This window comes from Myotis yumanensis, unplaced genomic scaffold, assembly GCF_028538775.1.
Source record: "Myotis yumanensis isolate MYYU_CA2020_CCGP unplaced genomic scaffold, mMyoYum1.0.hap1 SCAF_1, whole genome shotgun sequence".
NCBI lineage: Eukaryota > Metazoa > Chordata > Mammalia > Chiroptera > Vespertilionidae > Myotis > Myotis yumanensis.
In genome coordinates, this window is record NW_027223752.1 from 26,680,250 (window position 1) to 26,701,668 (window position 21,419).

The 21,419-nt window shown below is 42.4% G+C and overlaps 1 protein-coding gene across 17 annotated transcripts in view; it reads right to left on the reverse strand.

The window, feature by feature from the left end:
- Positions 1–21,419, reverse strand: part of NRXN3 (neurexin 3) — a 1,545,560-nt gene that overhangs the window by 1,414,985 nt on the left and 109,156 nt on the right. For 15 of the 17 annotated variants that reach the window (XM_070415776.1, XM_070415667.1, XM_070415687.1 and 12 more), the window contains one exon: positions 11,446–11,475. The exons of the other annotated variants lie outside the window; for them this stretch is intronic. In XM_070415776.1, the coding sequence (XP_070271877.1) occupies positions 11,446–11,475 (30 nt within the window). The remainder of the gene's footprint in view (positions 1–11,445; positions 11,476–21,419) is intronic. 17 annotated transcript variants of the gene reach the window in all.

Genomic DNA, 21,419 nt, shown 5'->3' on the forward strand with positions numbered 1-21,419 from the left:
GTGCCCATTTTACTTACTAGGATAATGAGGCTGAACAAGGTTACAATGTTTGTTAAGTGTCAGGCACTAATATCAGTGCTTTCATCCACCATGCACCCTGAACAACCTCTTCTGTCATTTATCTCAGCGCTCTAATTATTCCCCAACTCTGACCCTGCATTCGAGTAAGTCACACCTGGATATCCGGTTTTCCAGGCTCAATTGCCACATGCAACAATTCCTTTAGAACTCGGAACCTCACCCATAACAATTCTGCCCAAGGCCTTTGTAAATGACCGTTATTGGTCACTTGGGAAAATGAGGGAGAGTATGGCTGGCTCAGCAAACTACATCTCCAGAGACCAGATTAATAGCCCCAAGCAAATGGTCTACTACAGATGGATCAATGGCTACCACTTCATGCTGAAGGAACAGCACATAAATAGGACAAAGTCCTCGGCCTTGCAAAGAGAGAGCCCACAAAATCCTCAGCTGAGCCAATGATTTCTAAACAAAGCACAAGTAATTCTTTCCAGGAGGAATTTATTTCACCTACATGTTCACTGTCCGGAAGAAAAGCCAGTGAGAGCCAAACTCCCAGAGCGATAGGATGAATGCCCTTAGGCAGACAGTGGAGGAGTGATCACAATGGCTGCTCCCAAATTCTAAGCAAATAAGACTTAAAGTTCCTAGTGCTTTTCTCATCTTCAGCTGAGATCAGCTGAGATCAGCTCTTCCTAGAGTTCCACAGGCCATTTTCCCAAGCATTGCTTGCATACACTCTATGGGATATCCGTTTAAGTACTTAGGTAATACAAACTGGAAGTGTTTCAACAAGGCTAGTGTCTTTAAAACTGCGGTTCTTTTAACATCTGTGTTACGCATTTTACCAGGAAGCAGTAATTTCCCCATTGAAACTAACCCATCTAAAAAACTACTCCCAATCAACACAGAAAATGTAATTAAAAGGATTCTTGAGTGAAGGCAATCCAAAAGCCTCTTTCAAATTCTACAGACATTACAACTTATATTGGACTTGGAGAAGATTTCAGAATTATCTTGTCCAAAATCTCTCAACTGATCACTAGTTTTAATTCCAGCTATTCTCATCCAAGATGTAAAGTACAAAAAAAGGGGGGGGTGCTTCACGTGAAATAAATGTGGGTAACTTTGACAACTACATTTTCTTTCATAGAGAATCATAATTTGCATTGTCATAACAAAGGTTCTGAGCGATCCTATGGTTTAAAAACCTGTTTAATTTGTTTTAAACGTGTGTTTTGAGGACTTACTTTTCCCAGTACTTTTCTTTTCTTGAAACATTATTAGTATTTCTCAAAATTCATTCAGAAGATGGCAATCTGGCTGAACACACTATATAATATAAGTTTCTGAAAGATGACAAACTTCTCTAAATTCACCCTCATTTATATTTTTCCTTGGGGCCATTTTGAAACCTGATGATACATTAGTTTTAAAGCAATATAACATTAAAAACCTCTCCAGTTCCTCTAGACTTGAATAATAAGCCAATGGTTAGTATTTGAGCTCCACAGTCCTCCCATCAACTGCGTAGCACACAAGATATGACATTGGACTACAAAACTCACATTATCGATTTCATGTTCAGAGTTACCACCAGTAATTGGAGAATGTGTTTTTCAATGCATGTTTTAAGCCATTTAGTAACTATTAACAGCAACATCAAGGAGCAACTAATCACAGTAGCAACACTAAGTTCAGTTTAAATATTTCAAGAAAATGGGTCCAGAGCTTTTCCTACCTTTGTTGTTTGATACACATTGTATCTTGTCCTGGGAGAAGTGTAATACACACACACATACACTCTAGTACTTGAGGTTTTCCGTTTATTTTTGGATAGTATCAAGACAAAGTATTGATTCTCATTTCAGTAATGGATCTGCAGTCATTTTGTAAGGCAGCGTCATTAGCTTATCTTTAAGTAAATATTTTGATTGTCAGTCAGCTCATTGCAAATAAGGTTCTTTTCCCAACACCCACTCCTGATGCAGCCAAGCCCACTTGTACATCCCTCATTTAATCATCTGTGTCTGTGCTAAAATATAAAATCATGCTGAGGAAGTCAAAGTGCAGGGGGGAAAAAAGCAGGCTTTCACCTAAAAGGGCTCCACGACACGAGACCTGGTTCTCTTCCAGCCCTGGGGTCTTTACTATGCTACATTACCATAAAGCCTAGGAAACGAGCTATTACACGCCATCATCCCTCGTAACCACGATCACAGAAAATAACACACTCACAAAACAGCATTAATTGTCCAAATTAGCAACCATTTCAAAGGCAGCTGTTCTTTCACTCTTAAATAGGCTCCAAATTTCAAATCTTCTCCCTGTATTGATCTATTGCTCTTACACACACACACACACACACACACACAGGATCCGAAGCCAAATGAATTTTTAAAATTTTCCTAAATTAAAAAAATCCACGCACAAAAAAACCACTGTTTACTAAGCAACATATTCCACCCCAATACTTGCTGTCATTGTTACAATCGGCTGGAACGCTTCCAACCTGCACAGAAGCACTTGTCACAGCTCCAGGTGAAAGGGCTCTGTTTTTTATGGCGTGTGGTGAAAAAGAGCAGTATCTCTTTAAGAGTCAACAGTAAATTAACTTGCCCAAAAGAGTGAAATAATTAGCAGTTTAGTAGCTTATTAAAAGGATGGCAAAGGCCAAGCTGCCATCTGGGATCTCCAGTTTCTTGTGATTGTTATTATGTCAAGATGTGGAAGTTGCATTAGCTTTCATGTCACCACGCCTGCCCTTACTTTGCATGTAAATTTTAATGAAAGATGCGGCACTTTTAAAATCAGACGTCCATCAGAAAGTGTTATTAGTCTGGCTTTTTACAAAGCATATGGTCTTTTCTACTTCTGCTGTTCTACTTGCCACTAAATGCCTTAGGAAAAAAAAAGAGAGAGAGAAACTCAATGATATCAATTAGGTATTCTCTTTGTGCAGAGGGAAACCTGAACATCTTCAAAAACAGGACCAAGCTACACCGTACCAAAGGGCACAATTTTTGCCTCTGTTCACACACAATGGACCCTACAATGCTTCTGTCTCCCTTGAAGTTAATCCTATCGCTGAAAATGAAACTGATCTGGTATCTGCCTGCTGATTACTACATGGATACACACTGCTTTGTAGGGAGAATAAATGTATTTTTTAAAAACAAATGACAGAAAGGGACATGGCAGAACCTCATGGGGGTGATGGGTACACTGCATACCTCAATCTGGATGCATGGGTATATATAGGTTACAAATCTTTAAGCTGCCCGCTTATGTGTGTGGATTTTATATGCTTTACACAGTGTGTGTTAGCCCTCAATAGACAAACAAATAAGTGAACAAATAAATGAAAACTTCCCTGCATGTTTACACACAAAGCATATTCTCTTTTCTGAGAATTGAAAGGGTGAGTGATTTGACTAACTGAATTATTACCTGATAGTTTCTCTGTAAAATAAATTAATACAATTAATTTTTAAAACTGCATACATACTAATACGTTGAAAACAGAACTTAGCTGAGACTTTAGAAGGAGAGGTGGTTAGTGCTATTTGAAAGCCATTGCCAGACTCCTATGAACTGTCAGCAAGGTGTTAGAAGGCCGGTTCATCATTGCTTGGTCAGCCTGTGTCCTGAACACCTAGCACTTGGCTCTCTGTCAATATTTGTCCAATGCCGAGTAAACATTGCTTTCTAATGTGAAAGCCAATGGCCTGCTGAATTCAGATGCATATCACCCCAGAATGTATTATTTCCAGGACACTACAGATGGAAGCCACACGTGAAAACATACTCAACCAGTGTAAACCTATGAATATGTATTTGGACAAACTGTACCTATACCCAGATACACATCCACCATCCTGCATACCTGAGAAGCAGACCATGGTGTAAACAAGCCTCAGCACATAAGGAAATACACTTGGTTTGTTCTCCTATTAAATACTTTTCCATCATGTTAATGTTTTCAATTCTTTATAAATGAGATGTGTCATAAGGATAATACAATCTAATCCAAAACATCCTTTACCTGTAGGTGCTATCAAAATTTATATGTGTACATAGAAATCTACAGTTGAAAAGTATAGCTCCTGTAAGAGTCTGTGCAAGGAGATCACTATTCACCCTTGAGAAAAAAGTTATATATATATATATATATATATATATATATATATATATAAACTATGTGTAATCAATAAATCCAAATGATAATTGCATTGGAAATAAATATGGTGCTTAGAAATCTGAGAAATGTTTTCCTTTATATATTGTCAACTAGAATTTAATTGAAACATCCATTGATCCATAGTACATTTTATTAATAAATCTACTCTTCACATTCACACATTTTTTTTAAAAATGTTCTAAGAAACAACTGTTCTAAAAAACATGTCTTTGGTGTCCAATAAAAATTTCTAAACGAGGAAAAGGAGAAAGAACACTTTTCATATTTTTAAAGCACCGTTTTAGAAACATCACTGTCAAAAACACAGTTGATAAAATCGGGCAATTATACTTATGTTTAAAATAAATCTATTTTCCCCCTGCAGACTTTCAAAACATTAGAAGGAGGGGGGAAAAAAAACATGGAAAACAGGCTTCTTTAAGAAACAAAGTGAATTTATTCATTGTCAAGAGGATAAATCAGTGGTGGGTGAAAAACAGATGAGGCAAGAGATGGAAATGTAATATTGCCCCTATTTCATTATAATTGGATATTTATAGAGCACAGATGAGTTTATTTTCATAATTAGTAACTGGCATTGCATTTACTAATTTGCATAAACAGTTGGCTATCAAAGCAGTAACTTATTTGCAGGGCTCTCAAGTCCTAGCAGGGACAAGAGGGGGGTCAACTCCTCAAATCAGCTTTTTAAATGTCATTACCAACAAAATACAATCTACATAAAATCATGTTCAAGTTCATGTAGCTTGATTATCTCTTTCCCATATGGCCAATGTTGACTAGTTCAGTATTGGACAGCCAATGGTCAAATCCACATGGGGAAAGCTACAATAAATAAATCAGAAGGGGTTTCTAAATTCTGAAGGATTAAAGTAGATCTCAGGTTCAACACTAACTAGTCCAGTAAATAGAGAGTTCCATAGAGCAAAATAAAAAGGAATTAAATGCCTCCAGCCACCCTTACTATTCAAACATCGTGCCAGTTCTTGGCAATTGTCAGTTACTTCTCTTGCTGGTCATTCTCAACATTCTCATATCTTCCCTTGCTTTACAAAACTTTCACCCAACACATGGATCAGGTTCCCTGGCATTAATGGCAAAGACAGAACAGATTCCTGGTGTCCTGACCACAGCTATGAGCACAGAGAAAATTAATCAAACATGCGCCAGCGACTACCTCCCACTATTGACATTCTGCCACAAATCTTGGAGGAATATTTTACATCGCCTTTCTCCTCAAGCCAAAGGGCAAAAACTTGTGGTTCATGGGCCAAACCATTTGTGTGTGTGTGCACGCATGTGTTTGCATGTGTGTGCACGTGTGTATGTGTGTATTTATATATGCATATAGAGACAGAAAGATGCTATGAGCTGATGTTTTTATTTTTAAAATCCAATTCTGGGCTTCTCTTGAGGACCTGGTGACATTGGGCATGCGTTCTTGCATGGTAGCAATCAGCTGGAGCAGAGTAGAGGCTGTTGCCTTTGACAAGCTTTCTGCTCTCCACTTTGCCATAGTTCCCACCATTCCCTACTGTTTCTCTTACACTAGGATTTTTCTTAGGATGGGATCTGCTCCTTGATGATACCTATTAGGCCCCTGAAGACATTTGAGTCTTCAACACCTACTCCAAGTTCAGTTTCAAGGGAAATTATTTGGTAACCCAACCCAGAATGGGCAATCCCCAACTTAACAAGAAAAGGGGCAGGGAGGTCAAAACACACTCTAGACACTTAAACACAGGCTGAAAAAAAAATCAGATTTAAAAAAAAGCTGACCACGGCTGGCTGCTGAATAACTCCTTTGGTCAGCCACTTTTGGGTAAAGTCACATTTGTTTTTGGCTCAATGCAACCCAATGGTCTTGTCAATGTGGTGCTTATCATTGTAGCCTAAATATGCTGTGAATTTCACAATTCTTCCCAATGCAAGTTTACTGCTTCATGATAGCTTTAAACAATGACAGAATCTGAGGCACTCTTTTCTCTGACAAGCGGCTAAGAATAAATCCAAAGACCTTTCCACTTTTATTCTGGGAAAATCAGCGACCATTTCTCTCTGTCACTTGTACACACAGGCCAAGCGAGGCCTGGGTGGAGGAGGGGACTGGAGCCAGAACATCTGGCCTCACTCCATGACCCCTGGGGGCTCCTTTGCTCAGTAGGTTGGGGTGATAAGGGTAGCAGCAAGAGGCAGAGGTTGGTATAGAACTCTGGACAAAGTACTGATCTAAGGGTGGTGTGGGTGACAGATGGCCAAGACTCGGCCTCTGTCCTTTAGGGAGGTGGGGGGTGACTGAAACACATGAGTAATTCTGTTTCAAGGCAGCTTGGCATAGGTACTTTATAACAGAAGCACAAAGTCAGGTGGATCTAGGAGGCTTGGGTCTTAAAGGATGACCCAAGGTCGTCCCTGGGTCCAAGAGAGGCCATATAGTGTGGTTAGGGGCTCAGATTCTGGGTTTCTTTTCCATTTATTAGCCATCTGACTTCAGTTATTAACATCTCTCCAGCTTGTTCTACTTATCCGTAAAGCAAGGCTTATGCCATCACCTACCTCATAAAATGGTTGTAAGGATTCAGTGTGACAAGGCACCTGAGCACATGACACAATGAATGGCACATGGGAAATAATCAGGGTCAGCAACAGCAGCCAGAGAAAGTAAATAAGATCCCCATGTGCAAAGCCTAAAACCACGAAACACATCTATCTTATGGGATGCTTTAGGTGATTAGAGAAATAAAACGAGAGAGATGGAGTGAGTGTGGGGAGGAGGAAGGGAGACTGACTCTGATGTGCTTTCAGAGAAGCCATGGGAGGAGGGACAGGTGCCACAGCTCCATGTGCTTCGGAAAGGTTGAGTCCTGGGCAAATGAGGTGGCTTTGCCTATGAGGACATCCTGGCAGCCTCGGGTTGAGCAGAGTAGAGAAGTGGGGGTTACAGCCAGATGTACCCTTTCAATTATTATTGCTCTTCCTTGTCCCCCTTTCTCACCTCCTTTCAAAAGGTACCAAGCTCAAGTTAGGGCAAGGGTCCCCACGACAGATTTCTGAGAATGAACCCAGCCATGATTCGCATAAAAGGAGCAGTCAGTCAACTAACCCAAAGTGAAAGGACTGAGCTGCTTCTGAGGTAAAAGTCCACAGACTAGTCATCAAATCAGCATTCTCAATAACCTGTCAACCCCTCTTTCTTCAACATCCTCACGCCAGAATTCACATTTTCTACTTCTCTTATCAGCCAATCTTGGCAGGAAGCAGGCGCACCCAGCTTTGCAGACACGGGGGCTGCAGAGTCAGGCAGGAAGAGGGGCGAACCAATCCAGATACATATTTATAATGTATCAATTAACTTCTCCTTTCTCTCCTGAACAGCTAATCCAATTTGAGCTGGCGATCCAGGTGCTCTGGGCTCAGGTCTCTGACAGCTTTGATTAGGAATGGATGAGTGAGCTGTGCTACCTAAGGTAGGAAGTGTCGAAAGGCACATCAGGGCATTAGGGCTGCCGGCCTGCTCAGCGCCTCTCCTTTCTCCCCCATCACACACACACACACACACACACACACACACACACACACACACGCACATATACACACACTGCCTACCTTGCAAACGGTGTGCTCTGTGAGTTCAAATCCAGTATTATCTCTTTCTCCTTACGATGCATTGCCTCTCCTGTGTTCTTCTACAATCTCAGTCCCACCAATCTTAGCTCATCACCCCATCAGAAAATTTCCACTCCCCAAAATACAGGCAAAAAATAAGTATCCCCAGATTTTACATTAGATAATATTTCAAGCTATTCACCAACCCTCTTCTCTTTCTTATGTAGCATCCTTCCCTCACTGATGTTATCCCCAAATTCAGCAGTAATGGAAACAATGGTACATCATTTCACATCTCCCTGTTCCCTCCATTGCGTTTATTGGGAGGGATTCGTAGAATATCCTGCATTAAGTAGACTATGTCTTCCTCACACTGCACAACCACTTTCAGAGTCCCCCATTCCTTTGAGAACCAGGACATCATAATAGATATGGCTCCTGGATTTAACAGGAATTGGGCCAACTGGGAACCATCCCCAAACATCCAACATGAAGTGCACTGAAGGGAAATGATAGCATTGGCTTTGGGTTTTTTTGTTTTGTTTTTTAGTTGTTAAAAGCACTAAGTTATCATTTGGACTGTATTCATTAGAATCAACAATTCCCCTTGGATACATGAATATTTCAGAAGGCAGATTGATTATTATAATGATAAAAATAAAATGATCACTACCTTTACTTCTACCTACAGAAATGAAGTGGAAGGTCCAATTAAGTAGAAGAAGCATGGTGTCCACCATGGAGGAGGCAAGAGAGAGAGAGAGAGAGAGAGCAGAGAGAGTAAAACATCAGGACACTGCAAACAGACAAAGAAATGTAACACACATAACAAAACCCCACAACAGTAACAGCAACAGCACAACAACATTCTGAGAAGGCAGCACAAAACAAATCCATAATGTGATGCTTAAACAAGCCATAACAGTGAGACCTGCTTCCATCTGTGGCATGTTTAAGTTTTCTCCCATTAGTATCTCTTGTCCCATCCTTGGAAACAGGACCACATTTTCATGCACAAGCACTGCACAGCCACATGTATGTGAAATCCCATGCCACATGTATGTGAAATCGCACACACTTAACCAATCTAAAATTGGCCAGGGAAAGTCTCAGAGAAGCTGAGTTCTGCTGTATTTTCCCAACATTAACAGGATCATGAGGATCAAGTGTAACATACATGTATGGAGGGTGCACACACAACATATGTCAGTATTTCCACACATATTTATGTACATCAAAAACAAAGTCTGGAGATTCCAAGGGTACCAGACAGAAATCTCTTTCATGTTGAAGGGATAAGGACAAGGACAAGGAAAGGAGTACTGGTGGGAAGTAGAATTGGTTTCTTAGTTAACCATCACAGGGTGAGCACAGACAAGAGGCTGGGAAATGGGGGGGGAAATTAGAGGAGGAGGAAAGTAGTTAAAGGACCTTCTAAAAAGCAGATTAAACTGCCAGATTGCAACTTAAAATCTCAGAGGCACTGCCCACCCAGAAGAATTCTGCTTCCTTTCGTGAAAGCCTCTCTAAAGAGGAATTCACAATATTCGTGTCTGTCACTATTTTACTGCCTAAAGACTCTTTTCCTAGGAGATACCTGACTTGACCCCCGACTATGTGCACCGGGGTGTGCCTGAGTTCTTTACTCATGCACACATCAATCTGGGTGCCCAAGAGAAGCTCAGTAGTGAATGGAAATCAGGCAAGGTTTGCAATAGAAGTTCTCCACATGCTTTTCATACCATCGTTGGGAGTTAGCCCTCCAAAATACCTGTGCTGCATTAGTGGGTCTGAAACAAGCCTAACTAAGGTTAAAGAAGTCCCCACCAGCCTGTCCCATCTGCCTAGACTCCATCCTATGGCATCAGCCATAAGATGCACTCAGACTCTAAGCCACTATAAAAGCTGGGAGGACCCCTAAAGGGCAACTGGGATCAGCTGTGAGAGAATATAAAAGGGGGTCTTCTCATCAGGACTCTGAGGGCCTACTTTTTCTAGTGTAACTTAGCAAAATTGGGCCAGAGAAGTCCAGCAATTCATAGAGCTCAGATCCACCCACTTGGTAGATTTGTGCTTAACTTTCTCAAACTGCCTGGCCACTAGGTCAACTTCAGTAAATCCCCCACTCATACCCATTTCATAGTGACCTGCTGTTGGTAGATAACTTTGCCTTATAGGCAGGTAACGTCACCTACAAGAATAGATAGACTTCATGCCATCCTCTTCCAGAGCTCCATGTAACACCTGAAAATTCACGTGACCTCCTCCCTCCAGCTCTGCTCTTTGACACCTGCTCTATACCAGACAGTGTCTTCATTGAAAAGTCCGGAGTCCACATCATGGATCTTGCTCATGTCTGGAGGATGCACTTGTATTGGGAAAGTGTGCTTCCTTCTCAACCTGCCTTATCATTTAGGATGCCCTCCACTGCCCACCTCTGCAGCTTCCTGGACACCATAAAAATCTTTTCTCAGCCCTGGGTGGTTCCTTGATCTGATCAGACTACCCTTTGTGGCAACACTATCTGATGGATCCAATGTAAGGAAATAAGGGTGGGAGGAAAGGTAGAGAAGCCCTTCAGTGCTGCCCCACCTTTGTCAAGAGATGAAGAAAAACAGAACAAGGAAGTATCCTTCCTTCCCCTTTTCTTTGGTCCTCCAAAATGGGCACTGAGCCCCATGTGTATTTGAGGTTGGGGGGGGGGGGGCAGAAAAGAGATTAAAGTACAGCCTTTTTGTGTCAGGGCAAGGCACGTAGCCCAATCTTGCAATCATCCCAAGTCTCAGAAGGAACACAATGGTGGCAATTGAATAGCAAAGGAAAAGACAATTTAAAGTAGGCTTAGTTCTCAAATCCTGATTTAGGCTGATAATGTGGAAAATTTTTATTTAGGAGAAAAAGGCTTCATTCACAGCCCACCCTGTGCTTAGCTGAGCTGAATTTCCTGCACAGTTCATTCCCTGCATATTTGAATATTTTAGGTTGCAGATGCTGAATTCACAGATCTTTATATGCAGTTTTCTTCAGGGTGTATAATGAGTTAGAATCCTGCCACGAGGACATTAGCATGTTCTCTTGGTGGTTTTTGTTTTTATACAAAACTGAAAACAGTCAACCCCCAAGGGCTGCCTTTCACCACGAGGGGCTGAAAGTCATTACAAAGGGCAGTGGGGATGGAGGGGAAGGCAGAAAGCAAACCTTACTCAGGGTGGAATTCTGGGAGAAGTCCAGCTCCTCTCCCCCAACCCCAGCATGGGGCGTGGGGAGGAGCAGGAGGAAGTTAACCGCTCTGCTGCTCTGAAATTAGCTTCATTCACCCCCATTACCGACACCGTCATGCCTTGTTTCATGCTTCCCTCTCAGAGGCAGCCCTGCAGGGCCAGCGCCCCGGTGACAAATGTGCAGAATGGCAAAGCCAAGGAGACGATGGGGGTGGGAAACCAGGATGCATCGGGAAAGGTGCTCCCACCACAAGGGGCTCTGCCGCCAGCCTGGCCCGGCATGGGAAGAGCAGGCAGCAAATGGCCTGCAGCGATGATGAGGGTCCGAGCCACCAGCCAAAGGCACAAAGGCAAGCGATTGGGGCAGCTGTAGCACCACAAGCAAAACACACCTACCTTGTTCACTCATCATGAGATGGGAGAGGCCTTGAGGAAAGAGAAGACGGGAAAGGGGGAGTTGGAGAGGGGAAGGAGAAGGAAAAAAGAAAGAAGACAAAGTTAGAATTCCGAATGCAATGCAATGCAATCTTCTCTTAATTCTTGAGTGGAGGTAGGGGTGGCACACACACTCCAGAGCATGCAGAGGGACTAAGGCCTGCCTTCCTGCTGCTGGGCAGAAAGGCCGACTCTGCAGCCTAAGACAGGCTTCCGTTTGCTGAGCTGTTCTGGGCCTCATTCACGAGAACTCCCACACTGCTTCCTGCCATAGGCAGGATCTGAGATAAATCTATTAACGCTGAGGTCCCTTGGCAAAGAGACTCCAGATGCCAGGCAAAATAGGTTTCTTTCTTTTAAATTACTTTTAATAGTAATACATGGTCATTGTAGAAACTTTGGAAAATTCAGAAAAGAAAAACATTAGTTATAATCTCACCATCCAGAGATAACCATCCAACTTTTTTTCATTTGAGATACAGTATTCTTTTCTATAAAAACGGAATGACACTGAACACACCAAATGAGCTCCTGCTTGCAAGAGCTGCATAGACAACAGGAAACAATGTTCTGCTGTCCCCTATTGCCCTCTTCTTAGCTCAGTGACAGCCACACCCTCCTCTGCTTCTCCACCACCATCTTCTCCTGGAAAGTCCCTCACCCGTGATCAGGGAGGTCCAGCCCAGCACTGAATGGGTTAAAGAGGGACCACAATCCCAATACACAAAGAGCACAACCTCTGGCTCTGTTCTCATAGAAGTCAAACAAGGTTATTAAGAGCTCATTACTTCAAGGGAAGTACAAGCTCTGATAAATCAGTTACAAGAAAAGATTTCCAACCAGTAAGCAACTGTACCAGTTAGTTGCTCATCCATGGCTTTTATTATTACTGGAGATATTTGACAAAATCCAGATCACCCCAGAGAACCTTTACCCAGAGTGAAAGTTAGGGATATATGGGATTAATAAAGGAGAAAAATCTCTGAAGTATGGAAATCTCTAAACGTTTTTTGGAGATTACTAGCAATTTAGAAAAGTAATCAGAGGCAAAATACGGGTCAAGCAACTGACTTTTAAAAGATCAATGGTATATTAAATACATAGATAGATACATATGCCATAAATGTCATGGAGTCTATTTTTTTAAACAAATTTTATTAAACTATAACCATATTTTAAGTGCATATTTCTGGCATTCATTTCTCGAGCCCTAGGATTAATATCCATGAAAGAATGGAACCATGCCAAAGCAAGTCATTCTCATGATTTGTTTTGTTTGTAAAAAATTAATTTTTGGTCTTTTATTTGGAGGGGATAGTAGAGAGAGAGAACAACGGGCCCTGGACTTGGCTAAGGGAAACTTTGGCAGAAGTCACCATTTCAAAAATGTCTGATATTTCTGGACCAAGCCATCGCCTTCAGCATCCAGACCAAGAGTACTAAGGGGGAGGGTCTGGGAAAGGCAGGTGGAGTATGTAGAAAGGTGAAGGGGAACAGAATAGGTATGTAAATTCAGTAGGTGACTATTCACAGGAGGGTTGTAAACACTGAGAAATGAGAATAAGGAAGATTCAAGGAGATACCTAAGAGTGAAACAGAAAGTTAAAAATGTAGGAAGAATAATATTGTATTATAGACTTGAAACTTAAATGTTCTCACCACAAAAAGAAATCATAATTATGGGATGGGATGGAGGTGTTAGCTAATGCTATGGTGTTAATCAGTTTGCAGTTTATAAATGTATGAAACCAGCATGTATACCTTAAACTTACATGGCGTAATATGTTAATTTTATCTCAATAAAGCTGTAAAATTAATATTCTTTTAATTTAAAAATGAAAGTACAAACATTTTGTACCTGTGAGTAAAGATGATTGGCAGCTGGGAGAAGGAGTGAGTAGAAGAGAGGTGGTGGATTAGTCTTTATCTGACCCAAATAGATATTTCAGAAATTTACCAAATGAAGAGTAAGCAGGACACTTGGAGAAGCTCCTACAGTGGGGCCCCATTTAGGGACTACACATGTGTTTCTTTAAAGTAGTATTTCCCAAAGTGTATTTTACTGGCCACCTTCATCAATCACATGGGGATGCTTATTAACAGTGAAGATCTGGGCCGCACCCCAAATCTAATAAATCAGAATCTTGGGGAGGAGGTGGGGGGAAAATCTGAATGTGAAATGGCTTGCCCAAGTGATTGCCATACTTACTAGAACTTGAGAGAGCTACTCCTTGAAGTGGCATATAATTCAAATTTTGTTAAAATAAATTTTATGATAAATGCAGTATTGGATAAAGAGGCATTGGATATTTAATGGAACCCTGCAGTGGATCCTTTTGCAAGAGGAAGAATCCTTTTAAAATGCAAATAACCCACCACCTGTGTCTTTAAAATTCAAATATGTACTTAGCAGGTTTTATTAAGCTACATATGTAGTGGCAGCATTGCAACTGGAATCAAATGTTCATATTATTCAACTTATAAAAATCTTAAATAGAAATATTAGGCCAAGGATGCAGATCAGGGATCCTGATGTCAAAACTCTGGTGTTGCAGGCAATAAAGCAAAAAAGAACATGAAGAGGAATATACAGCAGGAATATATGGGAAACATCATGAGGGAGCAGAGAAACCGAGTAACCATAACACAGCTTGAGTTTTATTTTGCTTTTTGAGAAGGGAATTTTATTCCACTTTCAAGAGTTTTTACATCAATATCATCTCATGTACAAATTCATCAATTTGACCTATCCTCATAGCTGTGGGTTTAAGAACTGGAAACCAAGAATTCTAGAGACTCCAGGTCTTTTCTAAAATTCTGTTGCTAGCCCCCTTCTATTCCAAAACACTTTTTAAAAAAATAATTGCAAAAAATTAGAAAGCAACTGAAGTATCTTCTATCTAAATGTCACACCCTAGCTGGATCTAGGGGCCATTCTGGATCTCAAGATGTCTGCTGTTTTTTACCCTTCCCCTCACTCTTTCCAGAGCTATATTCCACCCCTCTGTGTCTGTCTTTTTGTGTGGTGCACAGATTCTCAGGGTACATATAAGAACAAGAGGAGGAAAAGCTCACCAGTAGGTAAGACATACAAAGTTGAAATTGCCTTAGAACAGATTGTAAATCATATGTAAAGTTTATACAAAATACACCTATGGCCTTCTAAATTGCATGATATCCTTGGGGAAAACCCCCATGGAGCTAGTTGCTTTTGCAGCTTGGGAGAATGGAAATGGCTATGAAAGCAAAGCCATTTGTAAGCGGCTGTGGCCATCATGAAGCCTGTCATGGTAATGACTAATGCAGAGAATAGGAGCCATTTACTGAAACAGGAAAGAAGAAGATGCAATGTTCAGGGACCAGGCCAGAAGGTGAAGGCCTTCATCATGTAAGCTAATACTGTCTCCCCCTCAAACCTATACTATCCCACCCACCTCAGATAATTTTCAATCCACCCTTCCTTCACTCTGGCTGGGAAATGGGGGAAAGTAATTCAGGGGAGGAAGGAAGTCACTCATGAGGAAAATATAGATTCAGGGGTAAAAAAAAAAAAAAAAAAAAAAGCAAGTTATCTGCCAAGGCTTTTCTTTCATTCACTCTCAGGGTAACTTTTATGCCAGTATAAAATCTACATATATCATCTCTTTCTCCACACTGAAATAGAGAAATTAAATGTCACTAATTACAGCAAGTGCCAAGTGCCAATGTTGAATTCTTATGAAGCCACAAGGACTTTTGAAAAGAGTAATTATGAAAAATCAGAAGGTAATGAAAACATTCATTCTGGAGGAACTAAGGGGCTAGTGAGGGTGATAGAGGGTGGAGCCTGAGAAAGAGAGAAGCCACAAGTGACCACTTCTGTAGGGTGACCGGGAATTTGGAAAAGAGAGAAGGGGGAAGAAGAAATACATATCTTAGCATTTTAAGCACTTAAAAGAGAGGAAATTCAGTTAATTTGGCAAGAATTCTAACAGTAATAATATTTGTTGACTGTGTACTATAGGCAAGGCATGGCTATGTGTCATCTCATTAAACATCACTCTATGGGATAGACATTGCTATAATTTCCATTTTACAGATAAGCAAAGCAAGGCTTAGAGCCAAAGCCACACTATTAGTAAGGGGTGAAGTGAGGATTCTAAGCCAAGAGATGGGCTCTCCAGGCTGTGATGGTAACCATGACACTAGCTATTCTGTCTAATTTGGTGCTGGTAGAGAAGGAAAGACACGTGTCTTAGAGAATTCAGGAGCAGAAATAGTGTCTGGACATCAATTTGACCTGACCCTGGTGGAGCATGATATGAGGAGCACTTGGGGAATGCTTCTTCTAAACAGCCACCATCTTCCCCACCTCAATTTCCATCCCCAGATTCTACTAAAACATAAAGCTTTTCTTTTCCTTTCCTAGATCATTTCTTGAGGTTATTAAGGCACTTTCCTCATTAAATGGAAATCTGAATACAAAACACACTCAGGCTCTTCAATCATTGTCACTGTCCTGTGCGTGAGACCATTAGGAAGCCAATGGAGATCTGTCTCCAATGATAGGGGTGATGCAGGGACACGAGAGTAAAGGAAGGATGGAGACATGCAGTTGCAGTGTGGGAAGTTGGTCATTGAGGGCAGGAGGGAAGGCACAAGGGATGGGTTGGGATTGGGGAGAAGAATGCTTGAAGGGAAGAGGTGGGGTCCTCTACCTCTTCCACAATTATGCCTCAGACCAGCCCTTCCCAGGCAATTTCCCGACTTTCATTGTGAACTTTGGTCTCCTTGTTCTACCAGGGATTCATCAGTAGTTTGCAGGGAAGCCTGAGCTTGTTCAACATTTTGATCAATAACTTGCCCGAGAACACTCATGGCATGCTGTCTTATTGTGATGAACTAAAGCTGAGGGGAATAGTTAATTTGTTAGATATCAGAATCAGGGTCCAAAAGAATGTGAATAGGCAAAAGTGAAATTTAATTTAAAGGAAAAATGTAAACTCCAGCACTTAAGCAAAACACCCTCAAGTCCCCGCAAATAAAAAGAAGTCAACAGTTCCATCTCTTCTCAGCACTGACTCTACTAAACCTAGGGTTTTTGGTTCAGAGAATGGTGCAATGTATTAGGAGGGGCATGAACCAGGTGTGTCCAAAGAATAATCAGAATGGTAAGGACTCCAAAGCAGGTCACATGCTGAATGGCTGAAGGAAGTGCTACACACAGACAAATAAAAAGGAGTTAGATAAGGACATGAGAGCTGCCATTAAGCATTTTTAAAATTGCACCTGCAAGACAAAGGAGCAAGCACATTCTGCAAGAATAGTAGGTGCACAGAAGAGATTCAGAGTGGGGTTTTGGAAGATAACTACCAAAATTCCAATCCAACTTGAAGACTCTGTGCTTCTATGAAGTATCTTGCTCTCCAATGAGGTCAAATAGCTATATGAAACATCTGATATTTGACTGGTTTTTACCTGCAAAATGAGCATTTTACATGGTTCAAACTAATACCACCCATAAAAGGGTAGGCACTAAAGAAAGCTTCAATGAATCACCTAATGCCAATCATGAGCCACACTCGGGAAGATCACCTGTTTACATATGTGATTTTGGCTTTTCTACAAACCTTGCATAGTACTGGGGTTGAATTGAATATTTGAAATGATTATGATGATGGTTTCCAGAAAAGAGCCTGTTGCTAATCCTCCAAGACAGGTGCTACCCTGGTCCAGCCTCTAGGTTTGCCCTTCCATGATGCCACTGTGTTCCATCCTCACCTCTAAGCCCTAACAGCCCAGGAGCTGGACTGAACAGAAAGTATTTCTTCTAGTGTCACCCATGAATCAGCCACAGATTCTGTGTGGTATAATCACAGGGTAGAGGAAGAGTGTTGGCAGCATCTTCCCAATCTATTCCACCTCTTTAGAGGGGGAAGAGGGTTTTCTCACATGGGAATAGCATAAAAGGAAGAGAGATGAAGGCAGTCATGCTTGTTACTCAAAGGGTTAAAGGATCAGCATTATGACTTTTAGAAAAATCTTCCCAAAGAAGAAGTCTTTGATCTGCGACTTGTCATGAACTTCTCTAAAATAGCTCTTCAATCACTAATGACATGAAGCAGGAAGAAACACCTGATGTGCTAGATGAAAGAACTATACCCTAATAGATCATGGCATGCTGGATTTTAAAAATCCAGGGCTGAATTGAACAAAATCAAAGGATGATCCCAAGTTTAAATCAAATAAGCCATTGATTACACAGTGCAGGAAGGGTAGAGGATAGCTTAGCAGCAGTTCAACATAATACTATAGTCATTTTAAAAAAAAAAAGCTAAGGTGCTTGCTATCATCATTAATAGATGTAGGGAGTCTAGAAAAAAGGGAGTAATTAAACCACTCTGTAATGAACTTGTTGGGACATATCCACAATACCATATGTTATGTGGGCATCCTTCTTTGGAAAGAATGCTCCCCAAAAGGTCATTTTTAGAGAACAATGACCTGGGTTATAAAAAACTAAAACCTTTGTACAGAATGCCTAAAGAAACTGGAGAAGCTTTAAGCTTTATAAAAGAAAATCCTTAAAGACAAAAGCCCTGTCTTCAAACACTGGGAGTGTAATTAGATCTATTCTGTGTCTCCAAGGGCTGGAAGCAATACAGGTGGTGAAAGCTATAGTGACTCAGAATAATGAAGAACTTATGAACACTCAGTGCTGTTAGAATGGAACGGAATGGCTAAAGGAGTAATGTGTTGTTCATCACTAAAGGGGTTCAAGCCAAATCTAAATAAACTCTTATAGGAGAGATTCAGAAATTAGATACACAGAGAGCCTTGACAAACTTTTGGGTCCTTTCCATTCCTGAAATGCTGATTTTAACAACAAAGCTTCATGAGCACATATAATATGGCAGGTGGTGGGGATGTAGGCATAGAAAAGTTGTCAAAGAATAAGACATTCCCTGTCCTTCTGCAGCTCACAGTGGTCAATAAGGAGCATGTGGGGAATAATATGTAGTTGACTATAGTGTATTATGATGATGGCTCTACCAGTCCCATGCCCTCAGTGCCATGGGAGCTCAGACAAAGAAATCATTTATCTCAACCTGCCTTAATGTATGTAGGGTATAAAATAATGGTCAAGGCTGAAACTTTCCAGTCCTTTCACCTTTGGGCTCACTTTTCTTTAAAACAGTGGTTCTCCAACTTGGGTCATATTGGAATCCCCTGGGATCTCATTCATTAGCCCTCTAGGTGATCTGGCTGCTTACCAGAGTTTACAAAAGCAATGCTCTCAATAATCTAAACCCTGGATTTAAATCCCATCTCTCTCTCTTATTAGCTGTGGGATTCTGAGCAAGTTAACTTTCCTGTGCCTCTTTCCTGTAAAATAGCTGTCTCCAACTTGTAAACTACCTTCTCAGCATCACCAGGATAATCACCAGAAGCCACATATGGAAAGCATTTAGCACAGTTCATGGCACATGGGAAGGGCTTTTCAAGCTAGTAATCCTTGCTGTCATTATTAGGAGACTGTAAATCTAGGCCCTCTCTCCACCTCACCCCCCTTCTCTCGTCAACACCAGCACTAGCAGCTTCCATGCCAGGCATCCTCAGATACCTCCCACCATGGTCAGAGTCCCCACAAGGGCGCCCACTGTCCTTAGCTCTCAATTGCATTCCATCCCCTCATCCCAAATTCTTTCCAGACCTCCGTAGGCAGGTCTACAGATGGGGAGGGGCTCCATGGTTGCCATAAATAAGCTGTGTGATTTAGCTGAGTTATCTGGAAGTTCCATGGCCTCAGTTTCCCCTCCTGTGCAAGGGAAAAATGGGTCTAGAACAGTTTCTCTTAGGTCTCACCAGTGGCATTTTGAGCAACACATCTTTGAATGAGACCCTCCTCCACATTCTAGCATTCATTGACCCTTCCTACTAAATTCCGCCAATGCCCCCTCATCATTGGAGCAACAAATCAGTCCCCACACATTTGACAGGGCTGGGGCGGGTCAGTACTATCCCACTGAGACTATAGGATAACTCTAATGATTTTTTTTTCAGCTCCATCTCTGACCTTGCCCTCTGGAACTGGGAAACAGAATGGAATCATAAGCAGCATCCCAGTTAAGTCTGCCTTTCCAAGACAGTAAAGCAAGAGATTTTAGAAGACCCTAGAAAAAGGTGCCAAGGCCCAGCTATCTGCTTCCTTGAGTTAGCCAAAGCTGGAGGCAGGCTGGGAGCAGAAAAGAAAATCCTTAAAGACACAATTCCTTTACTCACATTTCCTCAAGAACTGCTATGGGAGCCAAGGGGGTCTTCCCAGGCCCCAGCCTGGAAATTGGCTGGAAGCTGAGCCCAGCCCAAGGCCCCTTTCCAATCCAGTGGTGCACAGCAGTGTGGATTTCCCTACAGCTCACACCCCTCACTAAGCCATGAGAAATGAGTTAGCAGGCTGGACTTGGCCTGGGAGTCCAACTTGTGGGCCCTGCCCTATCCTAAACTATCTCGCCTCTCGCAACCTAAACTTGTATTTGGAAAGGGCCTGGACAGTGACTGGCGCAGACTAAGTGGTCAATAAATGATCATTCCCTTTCCCTTCCCTAATCTCTTTCTCCTTCCTACATCCCATCAACCCAGAAAGTGGATACTTCATGCTGTGCCCAGCAAAACCAGGAATTGGACTTTAGCAAGGTGGACTGCACCTTCCTCAGTACACACAGCCCTGTTGGCTCCAGAGCCAAGGAGATGCTGGGAATTTCAGGTCAGGGTGTCTTAAATGTTAATGTGCATCCCCTGGGGGTCTGTCTGGGTGAGACCTGAGATTATGCTGTTCCTGGGTGAGTCGATGCTGCTTGGTGGGTAAGTCACCTCTGAGCAGCAAGTGTCCAGGGCAAAGCCATTGTGCCCATAAATACAAGCCAGACAAGTGAGATGCTGCGTCCAGACTTCGGGTTTAGAAGTGTCCCTCAGGCTGGACTGAGTGGCCCCTTGGAGACAGGGCAGGGGTGAGGACAAACAATTAGTCCCTTCTCCAAGGACAGCCTGAGACTACTTAAACTGAAGGGGGCAGAGATCAAGAGTGGGCAGAGGAAGACTGGAGCAAAGGCAGTCCAAACTCTCAGCAACGCAGACCTCCTCTGGGCCCTGGCAGACAAGAGCCCCTCCTCCCTCGCTTGCCGGGCTCTGATGGACTGAAGCAAGAGGCCTATTTCCTCATCGGGCCTCTGAATAACTAGGGCACTTCCACAAGGTCACAGTTGTTCATTTAAATTCCAGCTCTAATCAGCAGCAGAGCCTGAGAAATCATCTCTTCTGAGGAGAGGCTGTCATAGGGGCATCATAAACAGCCCCTCCCAGCTGGAGAGAAGCTGGCGGGTAGGAAAGGGGTCTCATAGCCGCAGGTCCCTGCACTGTTCCCTGCCTCCAAATCCCTCCTCCCATCAAATTCCCACCCCTACCTCCAACAGCTTCCTCTCCCCTTGGCTGAGAATTCTGGAACACTTGGGTAGAGAGGAGAGGCCTGAGGGCAGGGCACAGCACAGCAGAGCTTGGACTGCCCCACAGGCAGCCCAGGGAGACCAATGACAAGTCCCAATGGTCCAGAAGTGTGGGATGAGGGGCAAACAGTAAACCCTTCCAGGCCACAAATGGATACCATGGCCTTGGAGATGTCTCTTCCCCTCCCCAGGCCTCAGTTTCCTCTGCTGAGAAGTCGGAGAGAGGCACTCCTTGGACAGGCCACCCTCTGAGCCCAACATACCTTGTGACCCTAAGGACTCACAATACTCCTGGTGCTTGCAGCCACACTTTCTGCTCAACCAACACTTCTGAGGTCCTACTATGTGGTGTGCACCATGCGAAGAGCATGGAATGCAAATGTGGGTAAGAGGCGCCCACAGCTCGGTCCTGGAAATGCCAGGGTTTCAAAGAGAAAGAGCACAGGCTCTGGAAGC